Below are 21,126 nucleotides of genomic sequence, written 5' to 3'. Positions count from 1 at the left end.
AGAGACTCCGTCTCAAAAAAAAAAAAAAAAAAAAATTACTTTTAGTTTGGAAAAAAACAAGATTCAGCCAAAAGAATAACAGTGAGAATATCATCTAGATTTTCTAATTGCCTCTAAGTGATACTCTATAATTATTAGTTGGTTCAGGTTTTGGAATTGAAAGAAAATGTTTGTCTGTATATATACATATATATACACATTTTTTTTTTTTTGAGACAGAGCTTGCTCTGTTGCCCAGGCTGGAGTATAGTGGCAGGAATATGGCTCACTGCAGCCTCAATCTCCCAGGCTCAAGTGGTCCTCCCACCCCAGCCTCTCGAGTAGCCGGGACCACATACACAAGCCACTGGACCTAGTTAATTTAAAAAAAAAATTGTTTGTAGAGATGAGGTCTCTCTATGTTGCCCAGGCTGGTCTTGAATTCCTGGGCTCAAGCAATCCTCCCACCTCAGCATACTAAAGTGTTGAGATTACAGGCGTGACCCACCGCATCTGGCCTTCATTACAGTTTAAGCAAATGTTTATTATTTCCAATCAGATAATATTTTGGAAATACAGTATCAAATTCAAAAAAATGAGCATGAGTTTATCAAATAGGAAAGTGAACTGCATTCGACTATGATCTGAAAGGAATACATGTGGTTACTGAAAATTCATACGAAAATTTTCAAATATATTCAAAAGTCAAGAGAATGGCTCAATAAAGTCCTTTGTATACATTTCCCAGACTCAAGATTTATTAAAATTTTTTATTTGGATGAATTTAATTGTATTTTCTATATAAAGCTTCTGTAACAAAAATAGTAATACATGTTTGGTTCTAATTGTAAGGCAGATATATAAGCATTCTACAGGAAAATTCTCCCATGAATAAACTACTTTCATACAGCTATGTGTATGTGAGATATATTAAAAATTTCCTATGGAGTACTTTTAAAAATATGAAATGCAAATATATAATGGTTTGCTGTATGTGACTTAGAAATACAATTATTTTTGATGCTGCTTCTGGAAATATAAAGGAATAATTTTGTTATATTCAATACTCATTGACTTGGTTCCTACTGTTAGTTTAGCAAATCAAGAGAACATTCTTCCCTTAAATGTTCTTTAAATCCAGTATCAAAATAGACATATATTAAATACAATTCATCATAATGTATTTTGATTGTTCTAAGTACTAAGAATGGATGAACTTTTTCTGAGCAATAATTTATTTTTCTATTGGACACTGAATTGAACAACACCACGTAAAAGTGCAGAGACAAATTCGTGGCAGGTGTACATGTGTTTAATTAACTTCATTTCTGACTCAGCTTTGTTTTTATTTCACATGTCTTACGAATGATGCTATCTTATCATATTTCCTTTCTGCCTAAGTCCTTTGTGGGATAAGTTACTGTATAAATAAACAAAAATTGACCCAAATAATAAATAACTAAATGGGATAAATACTATCACAGAACACAGGGGAAGGTTTCACAGAAGTGGTAGCTTGGCCAGGAGGAAGAGGGAAAATGGCATTTTAGGCAGGGAGGACGAGCAGAAGTACAAGTGTGGAGAAAGGATATCTGACATCCTGTTTGAGAGTATGTGGTTAAAATATAGCCACAGGAGGAGATAAGTGACAGAATGAAAAAGATAAATGGCAGATTATGAAAGATTTCAAAAAACATACTAAAGAGTTTAGGCTCTATCATGCAGGAGATCTAGCTCCGGGGTGGATGCTAAGCCATGAAGGGGAGTAAGTGGAAAACCAGAAAACATCTCGTAGATTAAGCAGTGTTGGCTTTGCCGAAAATGGTTCCTTCCAACTATTTGTTAGCATTACATCCTTATGAGGACATACCTGTGTTACCTGCACTTGGAGGTCGATGTGTTACACCAGGAGACATACTATTCCTCTGCAGAGAAGGGTGAGCCAGTGGCAAAAGGTTGGGGTTTCCCAGTGAGCTGACAGGGTTGCTGTACACCAAACTGTTGTGGCTGGACACTGGGATGGAGACTGGCATCTCGAAGTTGGGAGGTGGAACAGCCTGCAGGAACAGAAAACAAAACATAGGTAAAAGAAAAGAATTAATAACGGAAGCTCTTCAAGACAGACAGCCCTTATTTTTCCAAGAAAAATTCTACACTCCAAACTACTTTGTGTCTAGAAGACCATTAAGAAGAGCTCTCAAGACATTCAGATCATAAATTGATTTCTTAAATGTGCTTAGAACTCCTTCTTTCCAACCATTAAAAAACGTTTCACTTTTGTTTAAAACAAAGCCCCGTTTCATTAGACTCCATTGTCTTTGGATTCCATTCTATTAAGTAGTAATTGTTCATTTGTGATATCTGTATCTGGTGCCAGAAATGACTGCAGGATCAAAGGTGCCTGATTGTGATGACTTCACAGAGAAAAAGGATTAAAATGCAAACCGAAGCCTTTGATTTAATTGCTTATTGAAGCATATTTATGTAGAAGTTTAATGATAGAAAATCATCTCCAAGCATGTGCATAGCACATATACCTTAATTATCATTTTTTAAAGTCTGTGTTTTAAAAGTAACTCTAAAGATAATAGGCATTTTAACATACAGGATTCAACAGAGCATGTATCATTCAATAATTCACGTTTTAAAGTGATAATTCAGAAAACACTACGCTTCATATTTTGGTATGTACCGCCACTGACAAATGGCAAGACCTATATCTCAATTGTGAAAGTTGGCAAATATTTAGTGAACTGAAGCTGTGTGGATGTCTAATTAGATTAATCCAGGTTTCAATGATTGATTTTTGAGTAATTATTTTGTCAATTTAAGCAAAATCATGTTTATGTTTCTGCTGTACTAACTAGATGAACATAGGAACATAATTGTAGCTACTTTTTTTAAGCATTACAAGTAAAAATACTCTTTAAATATAATGCCAGAGAACTCATATGGTATCAAAGCCTATGGCATTCTTAATATAAAATGGACATATATACGGAATAGGATTCATAGAAGGCATTAAGGCATTCCCTTGGGGGTTCCCAATAAGTTATTGTGCAAATTTAAATGCATATGTGCATGAGGCTCAGTTGGTTGGTTTTTTTGGTCCCATTTTGTTTTTACTATTGTTTTCCCTTAGTGCTAACATCCACTTTCTGTTACTGTTTGGTTGGCTGGCCTGCATCATACATCTTGCTGTGTAATATTTCTCTGTTTATCTTGGTGATGATCACAATACTTTTCTTAGTTTATGTTTATGCTCCCTTATTATTTCCCATTTTTCTTTTCTTCCATGTTCTGGACATGTCAATTTTGACAACAGCAAATGCTTTACATTCAAAACTCTTTTCTTTCACACATCTTTGATTTTTCATTTGTATTTTATTTTATATTTACTTTTATTATTATTATTATTATTTTTAGACAGAGTCTCACTCTGTTGCTTAGGCTGGAGTGCAGTGGTGCCATCTCTGCCCACTGCAACCTCTGTCTATCTGGTTCAAGTGATTCTCCTGCCTCTGCCTCCCAAGTAATGGTTGGCACGTGCCACCATGCCCAGCTATTTTTTTGTATGTTTAGTAGAGATGGGGTTTTGCCATGTTGCCCAGGCTGGTCTTGAACTTCTGAGCTCAGGTGATCCGCCCCCCTCGGCCTCCCAAAGTACTGGGATTACAGGCGTGAGCTACCGCATCTGGCCCAATCTGTCATTGTTTTAGAGGGAAATAAAAATGTTCAAGTGATATAAGTAATATGGTCAGTCTTTATTAGGCTTTATCTACAGTAAACAGGGGAAATAATTTTTGGATAAACATCATGACATAATGGAATATAAATGTTTGATAAGACATCAAATAATGAATTTAGCCTTACATGTCCAGCCCCTTTTAACAACAAAAAATTAGCATATGCTGTAAAGTCAAAGTCTATAGCATGAATAAAATATTGTATTTCTTCATTAAAAGGCCAAATAAGGATTGCTCTAGCATACCCAAGAAAACAAAGTAAAGTGATTCTACTGGGTATATACTCCACTTGCTCCATCCAGACCCACTCTCTAGCCCCTTCACTCTGCTGTGTGCCCAGGAGCTGACCCTCCAGACTGCATCAACCAGGCTCTCCTGCCCTCTGGCTTCCCACTGGTCAGTGGAGGAGGCACCAGCAATAGCACAGAGAGCAGGAGGGGAGTGAAGTCAGCGTATTTTTTTATAGTGGCATCATCCTTGCTGGGCCACAGGCTGGCTGAGGCTGCGTTTCTCTAGTGAAGACCACGGTCTCTTTTTGAGTTGCTCTCTCCTATACACATAGATCTTGCTGTGATCTGGTACTTTTCCCCTCCACTTACTCTTTCAGGCCTAGAGATAGGAACAGCTTCTAGGTTGCAAGCCCTAATGTACTTCATTATTCTCTCAGGTTTCCCTTAACTCTACCCATCTGCAAACAGTCCTTTTAACAAACTCTCTTCAATTACCCTTTAGAGTTTGCCATCTGTTTCCTGCTGCAACCTTGGGCCATAATAGTAACTCTCTAGATCTAGAACACTGGTACTCTACAGGGGTGGGACTGTCTCCTTAGGGAGCATTTTGGAAATCTGTTGGACTATCTTTGGGTATCAAAATGACTGGAGGGTGTGACTATTATGCTGGCTCATGTAGTGCCATCTCTTGCCTAGATAACTGCAGTCACGTCCTAACAGATTTACCTGCTCTGGTCCTTGCCATCCTTTGTATTTTCAAATCAGAAATTAGATTGACCCTTTAAGAGCTTAAGTCATGCCAACACTGCTCTGCTCAAAACCCTGTGAGGGCTCTCATCTTAGAATAAAAACTCAAGATGAGAGTTTTTTTCTTCCAAGAGTCCACAGGCCCTATTAAGTTCTAGCTTTTGCCAACCTCCATTATCTCATCTCCTAACACCTTCTGCCTCCCTGCCTCATTTCCATGACAAACTGCATCACCTCCTTCAAGTCTCTGCTCAAAATCTGGCCTTCTCTTGGAGGCCCAGCCTGACCACCCTATTTAATCCTGCAATTTGTCCTGCCCCTTGCCCGTATCCTGATCTCTTTCTCCTGCTCTTCTTTTCCCTTGGTTATAAAATCATTTATGATGTTGGTTAAATAGTGCCCTTTTGCTGTGAGGCAATGCAGAGCCTACTCTACTTCTTATTATAGGAACTTAAGATTTTTCTTCAAAGGAGAATTTTTAGGAAGACACTCTACTAACACAAAAGTAAAGCTTCTATTTACTGCATATTATTTATTGAGCAGGCACTGTGCTGTATAGTTGACATACACGATATGATTTAACCCTTTAAACATCCCTTGACCATAGATATAATTCTTTCCTTTTCAAATTGGTAAGATTAAGTAAGTAACCCAAGGTCATCTAACAAGTGACTGAGTCTGTTGCTTTTGCCACCAAAACACTAAGCAACACAGTATAAGTTTTTGGATAGAAATAAAATGCTGTAGTCAGAAATCGTTCTGTTAAGTGAATAAGGGCTAGATATTAGAAGCTTATTATCTTTGGACCACGTAAATAATAAACTAAATGGGTTCTCATGAAATGTGAGTGAGTATCTACGCTGGAGTGTCTGAGGCTTTAGGAAAAAATAAATCTTAAAGACTCCCCTTTTCCATATTTGCTTAGAGTTGGTATTTAAAGCCATCTCTGGGCTACAAACGTTTTAATTTGAATTCACTGTTACTACTTATAAATGTTTAACTGTTACTAGGTATCTAAGGATCTGCTCTAAAACTATATCTTCCCCGAATATGCTATAGAATGTTGGTTGTGTCTCATTAGATAGCAAAGCCCATATCCCCTCACCCTTGGGTGATTATATGCACATCCAAAATAAGGAGAATTATTAATAATTATGTAATGAGTTCAGGACCATCCAAACAAACAGGTCAGTGAAAGTCATTCTATTCCTTCCTTCCTCTATTACCCCCAAGAATTAATTCTTCAGTTTCTAGAATTCTGGATCGGAAACAATTGGACGATAATAAAAGTACTTTGTGATTGGCTAAGCAGTCAAATATAATTATGGTATCAGAGTATAGTTGAAAATTTCAAAATTCATAGAATATACCAAGATCATTTGTATTATATTAATCTTTTGCTTTGTTTCCTTATCTGTATCAAGAACTACCTATAATAATTTTTTTAAATTTTAATTTTATTTTAGATACATGTGCATGTTTGTTACATGGATATATTGCATACTGGTGGGGACTGGATTTCTAGTGTACCCATTACCCAAATAGTGAACATTGTACCTAAGAGCTAATTTTTCAAACTTCACCCCACCCTGCTACCTTCCCCTCTTTTGGAGTCCCCAGTGTCTATTATTTCCATCTTTATGTCCATGTGTACCCATCGGTTAGCTCCCACTTCTAAGTGAGAACATACGGTATTAGATTTTCTGTTTCTGAGTTAAAGGAACTATCTATAATAATTTTGAAAGCAAATTAGAAATGAGCACACTGAGAAGATATTTCAGAGAATCAGAATAAACACTAGCCTTTCTATCAGAAATCTCAGTTACAGTCCAGGTTATGTAATAAATTGCCATTTAACCAGGCAGGTCATTTAATCTCCCTTGACCTTGATTTCCTTATCTAAGGCATGAAATGGTTGTATCCATGAAGAGACAAAGCTGCTCTAAACGTTTTAGGGAATGCAAATGCTATAATCACATATAAATATTTCCAAGAAATTGGCATTATTCCTTTTCTCCTTGACTTTTCAAAATTAGGAAACTTGAAAGCATTTACATTTAAACAATTTTTTTTTTGTCTAAAAAATGAAAGCCAAAAAGTAGTTAAAAACACCAAACTTGCAAAGACTTCAGGGCCAGGCTCCAACTTTTACAAACACTCAAGGTAGGAAGAAAGAGAGAATTTGGGGTGATTAAATAAAATGCTGTCAGCAGAACTGGCTATGTAATTTTCAGGGCCCAGTGCAAAATGAAAATGTGGGGGCCCTTTTTAAAAAAGTATTAAGAACTTTAAGACAATGACAGCAGAGTATTTAACCAAGTGCAGCCCTATGAGAACAGGGCCAAGTCGAGGGCCCATGAAGCAGGTCCCAGCTTTGAAGGACACAGACATGACAGCTAAAAAACTTTTAGTTTCTATCCCTAAGCAAAGTGATCATGGTTACTGTAGTGAGTCATAATCGGAAAAGTATCTGAACTCTTATCCAAAGCCCACTATTTTCCCAAACTTACCACAAGGAAAAGTCCAATAAAAAAATCAAATAAAATAGTTAAAGTAAAATATTTTTAGTTAATGGGCCCTTTTTCATTTAATGTGAATGATTGAGCTGAATCTTCCCCCTACCCTTTTTTTGCCACTAATGACACCTTTAAATTTTGATTAACCATTACCAGCTGCTGGGCCCTAGTAGAGGAAAAAAAAAAATCATACAACTCTGATGACTTGTGAGTACCAATGCTGGTTATCTAAATTCCCTCAAGGCTGCCTGACAAGTCTATCATGGACTTGTTCATTCCCTCTCCATCTCCTATTCCTCATGATGTCTAACTTCTCGGTTCTTTTTCAAGCATCTGCTTCCCCCTTCCCTAATTAACTACAGAAGCTAAACTAAATATATTAAAAACCAAAATAGCCAGGCGTGGAGGCTCACACCTGTAATCCCAGCACTTTGGGAGGCCGAGGCGGGCAGATCACTTGAGGTCAGGAGTTCCAGAACAGCTTGGCCAACATGGTGAAACCCCACTCTACTAAAAATACAAAAACTAGCCAGACCTGGTGGCAGGCACCTGTAGCCCCAGCTACTTGGGAGGCTAAGGCAGGAGAATCACTTGAACCTGGGAGGCGGAGGATGAGAGGAGCCAGGATCAGGCCACTGCACTCCATCCTGAGGCATGGGATGAGACCCCATCTCAAAAAATAAAAATAAAAAAATAAAAATAAAATGGAGATCATTATATGGTCACCTACTCAGCGTAATTCCACCCAGCTATCACCTTAGCTACACTTGGCTCCATCTGTAACGCCATCTGGTTTAGGTCCCATCCTCCTTCCCTTCCTTGAGAAGCTTTGCCATTTTATCTCCATTGTACCTGTATGTTCAATCTTTTCCTTCCTCTAAGCACTTCTCCTCTGCATGTAAATGATCTCAAGGGCTTTCATTTTAACTCCTCCCTTGATCCTACATACAGCATTATTTCTCTCTCTTCACAGCCCATTATTTTGAAGAAAATATATACTGTTTCTTTCTACTTCCTCCCTTCCCTTTTACTGTCAACCAACTTGCACCCGCCTCTCGTTCATTCAGCCCCTTTCCTAACTTATGCTGGTTCCTCAGACGGAGGTGTTTTCTCTTGCTGTGAAGCCCAGCATGAACCATGGCAAACCCAACATGAGGAAATGCTGGTCGACACAGTTCCAAATCACCCATGAATTATTTCATGTAATTGAGGAATATGGGCATAAATTATAGTATACCAACAGGTGACTGCAATATTAAATTTTCTGTTTTAAAAGGGAAACTCTTCAAACTGGGTCTTCGAAATAGAAAAACAGTCTTGTAATGTTTTTAAAGAGGTGGAGACACTCTCTACATACAAAGGGCAGAGTGTCCTTGCCCTGCTGTAAATGTTTTAGCAGCTGTGGAAACTTTCAACAAAATTGACTTCCAGCAACTCAGAGCGATGTGCAAAAACTGGGCTTTTCATCGTGAAGACTGAAGCACTTACTAAAGAGATGGAGACTCTGTGGCATAGCTCGGAGCTGGGTGGCTCCTACTCACAGCTCTGCCCGTAAACTCTAATGTGGTTTTTCAGCCCCTACTACACACCACTGCACCCCTTAAGAAATCACGTATCTTGATTTTGAACTCTTTACATGACAGGCTGAAATCCTGTGAGGGAATCCAGGTGTGTATTGCATGTCTCTCTCCCTAAAGTATGAGAAAAATGATCCAATGTGCATTCCCCCAGAACTTTAGGGGTTAAAACTCCACCTATATGATCGCCTCCATTGAGTGATCAGCAGTACTGCATATATCTGTCTTTATTCCAACTGTGCAGGGGATTCTTACTATCTGACACACCTAAGGTACTCTGCCTTAACATCCTACACCCAAGAAACCTTAGTGCACAGCTGCTCCACACCAGCGTATTATATAGCAAGAGAAACTCAGACCATAAGAACTAAAAATTAGCACAAATGGCATGGCACAGTGGCTCATGCCTGTAATCCCAGCACTTTGGGAGGCCCAGGCGGGTGGATCACCTAAGGTCAGGAGTTTGAGACCAGCCTGACCAACATGGAGAAATCCCATCTCTACTAAAAACACAAAATTAGCCAGGCGTGGTGGCGCATGCTTGTAATCCTAGCTACTCGGGAGGCTGAGGCAGGAGAATTGCTTGAACCCAGGAGGCAGAGGTTGTGGTGAGCAGAGATCGCACCATTGCACTCCAGCCTGGGCAACACAAGTGAAACTCAGTCTCAAAATAAATAAATAAATAAATAAAAAATAAAAATTGGCATGAATGAGCCGCTTCTTTTTTTCTTCTGGGCAAAATAAAACACCAATGGATATTTTACCATTTAATAATTCTGGACATAACAAGTATGCATGGCTGCATGTAATACTAAATACTCCATTTCATAAAGTGCCCACTATGAATGCGTGCATATAATACTCAGTTTTATGAAACCTTTAAGAATTTACAGCACTTAGCTTTCTTTCATGATACAGTGTATTAATAATTCTGATTCAACAAAAGTTCTACTGGGGACATTTCATTCAACAAAAGAAGCAGATAGGCATTTATGAGGATAGAAATTTTAATAGGCACACATTTTGTAAATAAGTTTTAAAGTGTTCAATTTAATTCAATTCAGGTTTGAGTGTGCAGCTACTACGGTAAAGTATTAATTTATCTTGTGAGTGCAGTTGTGAATTTGGCTTCGAGCTTTGTCCCCATATATCTGCATTTGTAATCACCAAAACATATTTTCACTTCAGTCTCTCTCAATTCTCAGGCTTAGGCTGTTACGCTAACTTACAAAAAATGAACTTTTTTCAAAAGGAACTGATTGCCTACTGAGGACCTTGTATACAATTAAGGTTCAGACACTAACATTAGTTATTCAGAAGGCATGTGAGCCTTGGGTTTCACCCCTTTAAGCCACAAAATTAACATTATTTGATTGATGACAGAATCTAATAAAAAGTATGTACTTTCCTCCTATATATGTGGACAACAAAATAATACATGCAGTTATTTCTCTTAAATATCTGGCAAGGCATATGATTGACTGTTAGAATTTTTTTCATTTGGTTAAAACAAAAATTAGCCAAATGTTAAAGCATGGAAAATGTTGGTGGCAAAGCGGATAATATTCTGATAAAGCTTTAAAATCACCCCAGCACACAAACATATTGAAATCTTACCATTAGGTTTCATGCAGTCTGTTCCCTGCAGCGAGCATTAGCTTTAACCCTTCAGTGCTGTTGTTAAATTTCATGTATAGGGAGAGGGGCTGAAGTTTTATTCAGAAATCAGCTTTTATTTAGGTGATGATTGTCAGTTTACATGAAAGAATTGCTGACCCACTTGTGTATCTGCTCTCAGCAAACAATGCATAATCTATGTATTTTATAGCAATTCTCAAACTTGCTTGGAAGGAGGTTCCAGTGTTTTACTCGTGTATTGTGATTTGCACGGACTGTGTGTTTAAAAGATTGTGTAAATTCAGGGTGTGTCTCATAAATCTTTCTCTTCTGCTGTGAACTGTTCTACCTCAGAATGAACTTTTCGATGGCAACTCTGTTAGACTACATAATCTCAGCATCCTTTAGGGTTTGCTTTCTAATGAGCTGCCTGTGGGATGAGATGGCTATTTATCTGTTTGACTTTCTGAAGAGTCTTAGAGAAAGCCATCACTGAGAGGGTTAAGGTATGTTACTGCAGCAGTTATCAGCAGACCAGCCATCTACCTTCGGTACTTACAGGAATTTTATGACTCTTGATCATATTATCAAATTCTTCATTAATTTTTTTGTATTTTTCTTCAGTGCGTGGGGTGAGTGCATAAGAGGAGTCGGGATCGGGGCTTTCACAGCCTTTGTTTTCTTTCTTGTTCAATGCCTGCCAGGTTCAGAGAAATATCAAGAGTAAAAAAAATGAAGGGTGTTCTGAGTACTTACACACAATCTTTGCCTGCTGATCATTAGATCAATATCTTCGTTAATTTTCCTGTACTTGTCCTCAGACTCAGGGCTGTGACCTACGGAATCGTCCGCATCGGGGTCTGGGCTGTCACAGCCATTAAGGCCCTTCTTTCTCAACGTCTGAAATACATAATTTGGAAAGTTCAAACCTAGACAAAGGCTGTAAGAGACATTCAGGGGCATTAAAGAAGTTCAAGATGTCCAGTATTTCAGGTTATTATATATGCTTTATTCTATTAGGGAAAAGAAACCACAGATGAAAACTGAGTCATTTTAATCGAGTGCTCATCAGCAGTTTAAAAAAATAAAAGTGAAAGATTCCTCTTGCAACTAAATTCAGTCAATGAACAGAGGGTATAAGGACTCAGGTTTCATGATACAGAATTCATACGTGCTTCAAATATCTAGTGAGAGACAATTACAGCAGAATACAATTAAGGTGGCAAATTGCAACACTCTCTTCCCACAGAAAAATTAGAAATCAGGACGTTACACAATGATTTCCGAACCTGTGATGATAACAAAAGCAGAAATGTTGGAAACAGATCCAAGTGTGAATTTAAACTAATGGTTGGCATTAGTGGTGTCCTGTCCCCATAGCCTCCACTTCTGATGTACTTGACAGCTAAAGGGTGTAAGAGAACACAGCTAATATCCCCACCAAGCATCGGTGAAGAATGCTCAGACGCTGTGCTTACATGGAGAACTACTTTTGTTTGTTAGGGTTCTATATATGTGAAAATCTTATCAAAATTTATAATACTGAGAAGGTCCCTTCCTAAACACAGGTGGAAAGAAAAGTGAAAACAGCTGAGCTGAGTAAGGACGACGAAGAATACTGAAAACAGGTAACCAAGTCAATAACTACCAAACTAGCAAGGGTTCCTCCTAGTTTTTCAGCTGAGTAGGAATCACCCTGAGACTGACACATGAAAGCAAAAAGTCAGTGCCTCATCTTGAACCTCCTGTTTCCTGGATGTGGGTCTGGTCTAGTCTCAGCTGTCACAGAAGAATAAATGCTAATGTAACATTGTAACACAAAAAGTATAAGTTAGGAGTCCTGAGTTTTACTTGGATTTTTAAATTTGAGACAGGATCTTGCTCTGTCCCCCAGGCTGGAGTGCAGTGGAGCGATCTCAGCTCACTGTAACCTCTGCCTTCTGGGTTCAAGTGATTCTCCTGCCTCAGCCTCCTGAGTGGCTGGGTACATCACCATGCCTAGCTAATTTCTGTATATTTAGTAGGGAATGGGTTTCTCCATGTTGGCCAGGTTGGTCTCAAACTCCTTGCCTCATGTGATCTGCCTGCCTCAGCCTCCCAAAGTGCTGGGATTACAGGCTGAGCCACCACACCCTGGCCTGTTTTTTTTTTTTTTTTAACTAATGGTTGTCAACTTAATTGTATGCAATTCGATTTACAGAGATAATGTTATGTTTTTAGAGATCATAAAACTTCTGATTAATCATACAGTTTGTCATGTTAATTATTAATAGACTAGCAACATTTCTGAATTTTCCTGGTACCACCAAGATCCGTTATAAACAGATGCATACCTAAGTGTCTCTCATTAATGGAAAGTTCAGCAGAGCTCATCTTTATTAAAGACAGAATTCACATACAAATAAAGCAAAAGCTGTGACATCAAGCTAAGGAATTCAAAGCTGAGATAACACCCCATCTTTAATTCATGCAATTGGGGAAAATAAATAAAACAACATGAGTTAAAAAGGGGGGTGTCGGTCTTAAAAATCTAAACTCCTTGGCTCTTATCAATGTGCAACAAATGTAACATTATTTAAAATTAGTTTCTGAGGCACTGAATATTTTCACTTAAAATCAAAAATCAAGAAAGCTATCATTTCTAATATATCTGGGATACACAGTGGCTCTGTAAATATTTATTAATGTTATAGTGATATAATATAACAAATAAACATATGGTTACAGTTTATTATGTGGTAAAATGTTTGAATATTAAAATGAATATTTTGACACAGTATGATAAAATATACATTTACAATCCTGGGGAATTTATAATTGGTGGAGCCACCTGTCCCCTTATCGTGGATCTACAGGCATCATTTTTCACTCATAACAAGTACTTTTAGAGACTTTCTACAATAATACTATAAAGCACATCACAATACATTAGAATAATAATTTTATTTACTAACTTAACTTCCTGTGCCTCATACTCTTTTCTTATTATCTCAACCACAAAAACATTCTTCTGGCTGATAACTGTTATATTATGATGTGTTTCTGCTTTGATCTCTGCATATCTTTGAGCTTTTAAGAATACTTTGAGTGTTTTGCATTATATTCCACATATTTTTCATTAGAATTCATTTGTGTAGAGAAAAATAGGTAAGATCAAGAAAATATTATTTGATATTTTTCAAAAGTTATCTATAAGACATGTTAAAAATATTCTTTCTTTCTTTTTTTTTTTTTTTTGAGTCTGAGTCTCGCTCTGTTGCCTGGAATGCAGTGTGGCGTGGTCATAGCTTACTGCAGCCTCCACATTGCAGGCCCGGCAACCCTTCCATCTCAGCCTCCTGGGCAGTTAGTACTACAGGTGTGAGCCACCACACCTGGTTAAAAATTATTTTTGTAGAATCAGGGTCTCATTATGTTGTCCAGGCTGCTCTTGAACTCCTAGACTCAAGTGATGCTCCTGCCTCAGCTTCCCAAAATGCTGGGATTACAGGCATGAGCCATGGCACCCTGCCAATAATTTTCTTATATAAACCTTTAATTTAAAGCCTTCCATAATGTTAATTTATAGTCTTATCCAGGCAGTAGATTTTTCAGTGTGCACCCAAATCTTTTAACCAATAAATCTTATTGTAAAAATTATAGTTGTTTTGATATGCAGATTTCTGACAACAGAACGCAAGGGTGAGGAGAGGCCTATCAACTGTCATTACAATCCATCTGGCACATACATGTGTGCTAAATATTCTCACAAAGCTTTCAGGGGGTAGATATTGTGTTTGGTTTATAAAAATTCAAACATCAATTACACTTTGTTGAAAGATCTCCACAACTATTAACCCATTATCTCTCACAACTCTTCCATGAAGAGATTAGGTAAACCTATGCCAGGTCTCAAACCCATATGGCCAAGCATGATGGCCCAAGGTCAGTCAACCAGTATTTGCCTCCTGCCTGGAGACAGTGTGGGGCCTGCCTTTCCCCCCCGTTTTCCCACCCATGTGAAGTGATGAGTGCAGACTAGATCTCTCTCACTCATATGTAACTATAGTAGTACACTGGACACTGAAATAAATGAAGTAGAAATTGTCCGGGTGTGGTGGCTCTCGCCTGTAATCCCAGCACTTTGGGAGGCCGAGGCAGGCAGATCTCGAAGTCAGGAGTTCGAGTGAAGCCTGGCCAGCATGGTGAAACCTGTCTCTACCAAAAATACAAAAAATTAGCCGGGCATGGTGGTGCGTGCCTGTAATCGCAGCTACTTGGGAGGCTGACACAGGAAAATCACTTGAACCCAGGAGCCAGAGGTTGCAGTGAGCTGAGATCACACCACTGCACTTCAGCCTGGGCAACAGAGTGAGACTCCATCTCAAAAAAAAAAAAAAAAAAGTAGAAATTTAAAAAAATTAGGCTGAGGGAAAATTTCAAGTATGAAAATATAGCTAAAATATTGATTTTCTTAGATGTTCAATTTTAGTCAAGAGTTGGAATGCACATTGGTCAATAAAACACATCAGTTTATGAATGAAAAAAACCAATTAGGTCAGTGGCTCACCTTGTACCTGAAGAATTATATAAACTATTAAACAAACAAGGCAGGTGGCATGGAGTCACAAAGGAAATGGCAGTGATGAGGAGAAGGAAAAATGTGGCCCATTTTCTCCCAATACATTCTTCTTGTATCTGACTGCATTATCTTGCTATGAATATCACCCGAATCTAAGTAATGATTCAAGTTAAATTGTGTTATTTAAAAAAGAGCATTTTGAGATATACAAACACAAAGCTGAAGAGCAAATTAATATTGAGTTCCAAATTCCCATAATCACATAACCAGAAAGAACATTGAAAAAAATGTTCAAAAATATTATCCTCAGCTGAGTGCTTGTATAACACATTTCTGCCAAGAACAAATGATTATGGTGGAATTATAAAGCTCTGAAAATGGAAGTGATGGCACAAACTTGAATATCATAGTGTGAATGTGGAACTATAAGAGCAGTTTTATCTTTATTATATTAAAAATCTACAGCTGTTTAATGATAACAAAAGAATTTCTGTTAGATTCAGCCAAGTCTGTCTTTATCACAGTAATGAATAGTCGATATGAACGAAAGGGCTGACTAAATGGATAAATAAGCATTATTCCTTCGGGCCCTTTTCTAGCAAAATCAAAATCTCTGCTGTTGGCCTTTGAAAGCTTCTCTGATCTTTTACAAGTGTCACTGGTCAGGTAATGTAGGTACTTCAATTGTTATTCTTTTACAGGGGCTGGGAGTCCTAGATGTATATACTGTCTCTCAGCTGACTGACTAGGTTTTGAAAAGATTTATTCATGTATGTTAAGATAAGGCAAGAGATCTCCTAAAACCACCAGCTTCTCTCCTTACGTATCTGAAGAAACTCTTTCCTCAGAGAACTCAAGTAAATCTTGAGCAAGCCTGTATACTGAAGTCAGCTTTCCACGTCAGAGTGACACTGTTGAGGTAGATCCATCAACTACAGAGGCTTCTGGGATATTTTCACAAGACAGCAATTGTCATACTGTGAGCTGAGAACAGCCGTTTCCTAGAGGAGTAATTAGATTGACAGAAGGTGACATATTCCAAGCAATAAATGGGATAAAGAGTCCAGACAGGTAATCCAAAAACCACGTGGAATCTTTCCTCCCAGACATGTGGACATATGGACCCTGCATTATTCCATTTGCTCATCGGAAAAACTTGAAATACGTACAAACTGATGATGATAGGTGACAGGTGCTTCAAAAATTCTAATGAAATAGAATTTCATTAGGGGAACAGATTCTATTTCGTTACTGAAAGGAATATAAATGAAAAAGAATGCTACATGGAGCTCTCATTTCTTGTTTTAGGCATTATGTTATCAGCTAGAAAATCCTTTTCCTACGCAGTGATTAAAACTGATTTTTCCCTTCTTAAATACTATTTCGTTATTTAAAAAAGTTTTTTCCTTTTATTCTTTCAAAAATTATCTCTTGTTAGTAAAAAGAAATAAGTAAATTATTGATCTTTTTCAATTATATGAAGCTGTATTTTTATATTAATGCTATTTAAGTAAAATTCAGCTTTTTTTTCAGAGAACCACCATCACAGACTAAAAGCTTTCAACCACTCAATTTCTTTAGATGTCTGCAATCTCAGTCCTCAAGAATGTATATTTTCATCATCATCCTTTTCCTGTGCCTGCCCATTCTACAGGCAGAGAAACCTGGAGAAACCCCCAAATTACTCCTATTAACCTTTGTTAAAAATCCAAGTAATCACACTTTGTTGCATAGGTAGTGTGATCTTTACTTCAGAGGGTTGATGTGTCAAGAACACATGCAGGAATTATTACTATTACTTGCATCAATGTCATGTTCACACAAAAAACAAGAAAAAAAGCATCAACTTAGAAAAGGTAGTTTCCTTTCCTCTGATCCTAAATCATTTTTTGCTTGTCGTTCACAGCTTTATGAAGATAAGTATCTACTCTTAACAAGCTGAATAATCTTTAGAAAGTAGTAAATTCATGTAGGAATAGGAAGTGCAGTTGAAATGAATACTGCCTATAAATGGAGTTTCTAAGAATATTTCCTAAAAGTGTTTCCATATTGGTGTGCTGGTACTCATGCTGCTGCTGTTTCCTGACCCTTTAGTATCTACAGAGAGGTGCTTTGAGGATTGTGCCCAGTGCCTTACTTCATTTAAAATTTATTCGGCAAACGATTATTGAAAACCTACTATGTGCCAGATACTGTTTTGTGCGCTTATGTGTTAGGAAAGCAGCCAATACAAATTTAAAACTAAAAAGCTCTGACCTGACTTATAATATTGTATGGTTTTTGCCTTAGGCTGAGGGAAGATTAGATGCCAAGAAATTTCTCCACAGGTTTTAATAAGACTGTAAGCATTGTCTATACTATCTCTCCCTGTAGTACCATAGTCCCTTTTCTTTGTTCTTATTCTAGAAATGAAAAGACACATTAATATATTAAATTTAGTATAATCAGCAGGTAGACTTTAATTAGGCAAGCAAATCATATCCAATACAGAGTACAAAAAAATTAAATTTTACCAAAAATTATTCACTTGTGGTAAAAATTGTAATAAAAAGTTGAAAACATAAAACCGTACAAACCGGAATACCGTATTCCTCTAGGTTATTTACTAATGCTCATTCTAGCCAGATATCAACTTCTACTGGGGAAGGGGTGGATAGAGTTGGATATTGTCATTGTTTTTATTTTTATATGCTTCCTCAAAAGATAATCTTAATATTGGAGCTGAAATTTTTTTGACTGAATCATTTTCATCTTCAAATAATGGAAATAAAAGACACACTAATTAAAGATTTGAAAGCCTTTTCATGTATTGAACACAAGGAAACATCCACCAACTCTGTCTTAAGGGCCACAAATTATTTGACATAAACATTCAAATGGTGCTAATTACTGATACTCTAGTCTGGATGAGACTGCCAAGCATCATCTGGCCCTTCCTCATGCCCACGGCAGGTGAGGAATAATGGTGCAAACACTGCATGCCTTTCCTTCTGCATCCCTTCTCAAGCTGGGCCGTCCTTCCGGAATGAGCCCACCAGTATCTGTTCCTCCTTCAAAGAGCAGCTGACACATTGTCTCCTCTCTTTCGACTTTCTGATCACTCAGGCTGAATCGGTTTCTCCTTCATTCACGCACTCATTTTATTCTACACATTTTCCCATTATAGTCTTAATCACACATTATTGATCCTTTATGTGCTTTTTTCCCTCTGCTAGATTGAGAGGTCCTTAACAGAGCACTTTGCTTTATTCACTTTGGAGTTTCACCAGAGAGCAGTCTGACCTACTGTAGGTGCTCAATAAATGCTAGCTGAATGAATGGAACACACATTTCCACTTCAATGTTAATGTATGTGGAGGTTTCTTGACTTGACCAAGGCTGTCTGCCTGGCTGGAGACAAAGGCCGTAGTAGGGTCCAGACCCCTTGATACATATTTACTAACTGCTACTATGTGTCAGGTGCTGCCTGTGGTCCTCTGGATGCTAAGATGATTTTTCTGGACATTTGATAAAGATGATTTGTTTATGTATGTGTTTTTCTTCCTGCTACTATGAGCTACTAGAGGTTAGGAATAGTTTATTTGTCATCTCGTATCACCAGAACTTAGCACAAGGCCTGGCAAGTGGTCGGAACTTACTAGATATTCGCAGCATTCATGACAAACTGAAATGAATAGATGAACAGAACAGAAAAGAGTGTTCAAATGTTAGAGGGAGGAAGATTAGTCTCAGTGCAGTATTTTGCAACTGCAATTTCTTTTTTTTCCATTTATTACTACCATTTCACACTATGTAAAACTCAATGTTTTTATTCCCTCTTAATAACTCACAAATTTACTACTTTTTGAAATGTAGTTTTTAAGTTAGAAAGCAGTGCAATGTAGGTGTAATTTGTACTATGTACAAAACATTATAACTCACAAATTTTACATTATTGAACTCTTAAAATTTCGGAGTACTAGTCTAAATAGACACCTTCAGAAAAACTGAGCAGTCAATGAAATCTTTAATGCCGGAAAGTCATAAGCATATAATCTCAGTGATCAAAAGTGTAGCTGAAAGAGGGCACAGAACTTTCAGCATGGAAAGAGAAAAAAGGGAGTGATATTTTAGGCAGAAGGTAAAGGTTAGAAAAGGAAAAACAAAACCTTTGTAGGAAAGAGCACAGGGAAATTTGTGAATGTGAGTCAGATACTATAAATCTGAATTAAGCATGCTTTCAAATTCTTGGGCAAAGTTCATCATTTTCCCCCATTCTTGGATGCTAGTCTACTGCTCCACTATTCTCCTGGGCTTTTACATTGGTCTTATTCTGGGCCAACCTTTGCCTGAGGGAATTCATGGAAAATCAGGGTGATTCTGGGGCCAATCAGATGATTCAGGCTTCCTCAGGACAGATCAAGGATTTGGTGTTTGTAAGGATTCTTCCGCCAAACCTCTCTTGGAACCCGGACAGGGCATGCATCATGAGTTGGCCTAGAATGGGACTGAGATGGGGAAGTCTGGCACACGTTAGCTGTAAAACACTCCCTGAGATCCTCAATCCAGCAGAGATGTGAAGTGAAATACTAAAGAGAGAACATTTAATATATAATGATTGAAATGCATGATAGTATATGCAATTAATCCTATATATCTGTATCTATAGCTATAGTTGTTGTTGTTAGACAGAGTCTTGCTCTGTCACCCAGGCTGGAGTGCAGTGGCATGATCTCAGCTCACTGCAACCTCTGCCTCTTGGGTTCAAGTGATCTTCCCACTTCAGTCTCCCAAGTAGCTGGAATTACAGGTGTGTGCCATCAAACCTGGCTAATTTTTGCATTTTTTGGTAGAGATGGGGTCTCACAATGTTGTTCAGGCTGGTCTTGAACTCTTGACCTCATGTAATCCACCCACCTAAGCCTCCTAAAGTGCTAGGATTACGGGCATGGGCCACTGTGTCCAGGCTATTCTAATAATCTTTATAACGCAAGTTAAGAAAAGAAAGGCTGGAATGCAAGGAATCAAGTTGTAGGTTGTTTTGAAGAATGGGTAACGTTAGTGATTTCTTAAATGAGGAAGGAAAAGACAAGACAGAACTATAAATTAAACAAAGGATGAGAGAGGAAAGGAGTAAATTAATAAAGATCAGAAAGCAGGTTTTTTGAAAGTATAAAATGTATAATAATTGTAACTTCACATACTAAACATTTTAGACTATGGCATTTTACTTGCAAATGGGTTACAGGGACAAAAAGGCTGTATCTTGAGGCACTGATGCTTTGCAAATAACATGTTGGAGCACCTTTTATAAACCATTAATGACTTATTTTAACAAAAGATGTAGATGTTTTCCTGGGTCATCAAAATAAGTCAAATCATTATTTTTATTTCCTAATTGTAAATGCCTTTTTATTCAATTTGAGTCTATGTGTGATTAGTCATTTGAAATGAGAGTAGCTTATACCCTACATCTTTGCATTCACCAGTCACTTCTGAGCTATCTTTTGAGTCACCACATTTCCTCATTTCTACAGGATTTCCCACCATCTCTTCTACTGTATCATTTCTTTTCCCATTTATTTTCTGGATTCCAGCCTACACCTTCATCCATTTCTCTCCCATCTTTCCCTTCCTAGCAAATGTCACAACGTACTTGTTCAAGCTGAAAACCCAGAAATCACCCGTGATTCCGTAATTTCTTGACTCACCTATCATTATTCTTTCTATTTGGTCTCCTGTGCTTTGTCTGTTTGTTTTTGGACTCCCACCTTCCAGTCAATCTTCCCTCATACTTCTGGCAGGGTCTAATTAAAATGCACATCTAATTGGATGGCTGTTCTCCTTACAAACCCTCCACCTGCCTCTAGGCTCATTTCCTCTTTTCTCCAGCACACTGTGTGTATTAGCTTGTTCTCACGTTGCTAATAAAGACATACCAAGACTGAGTAATTTATAAAGAAAAATCGGTTTAAAGGCCTTACAGTTTCACATGGCTGGGGAGGCCTCAGAATCATGGCAGAAGGCAGAGGAGAAGCAAAGGCATGTCCTACGTGGTGGCAGGCAAGAGAGCTTATGCAGGGGAACCTACATTTATAAAACCATCACATCTCATAAGACTTACTCACTGTCATGAGACCAGCATGGGAACGATCCATCCCCAAGATTTAATTA

At 37.8% G+C, this 21,126-nt stretch overlaps 1 protein-coding gene across 24 annotated transcripts in view; it reads right to left on the bottom strand.

Moving 5' to 3' along the window:
- Window positions 1–21,126, bottom strand: part of MEF2C (myocyte enhancer factor 2C) — a 170,420-nt gene that overhangs the window by 30,999 nt on the left and 118,295 nt on the right. For 21 of the 24 annotated variants that reach the window (XM_032156859.2, XM_032156861.2, XM_032156870.2 and 18 more), the window contains 2 exons: window positions 11,169–11,312; window positions 1,850–2,036 (listed from right to left, as the gene is read on the bottom strand). In XM_032156859.2, the coding sequence (XP_032012750.1) occupies window positions 1,850–2,036; window positions 11,169–11,312 (331 nt within the window). Of the gene's footprint in view, window positions 1–1,849; window positions 2,037–10,971; window positions 11,110–11,168; window positions 11,313–21,126 lie in introns of all 24 variants that reach the window. The other 3 variants (XM_058440730.1, XM_058440728.1, XM_032156877.2) reach the window with 2 other exon arrangements.

Source organism: Hylobates moloch, unplaced genomic scaffold, assembly GCF_009828535.3.
Source record: "Hylobates moloch isolate HMO894 unplaced genomic scaffold, HMol_V3 SCAFFOLD_6, whole genome shotgun sequence".
NCBI lineage: Eukaryota > Metazoa > Chordata > Mammalia > Primates > Hylobatidae > Hylobates > Hylobates moloch.
The sequence above is the reverse complement of the archived record's forward strand: the minus strand, read 5'-3'. Positions and strand labels throughout refer to the sequence as shown.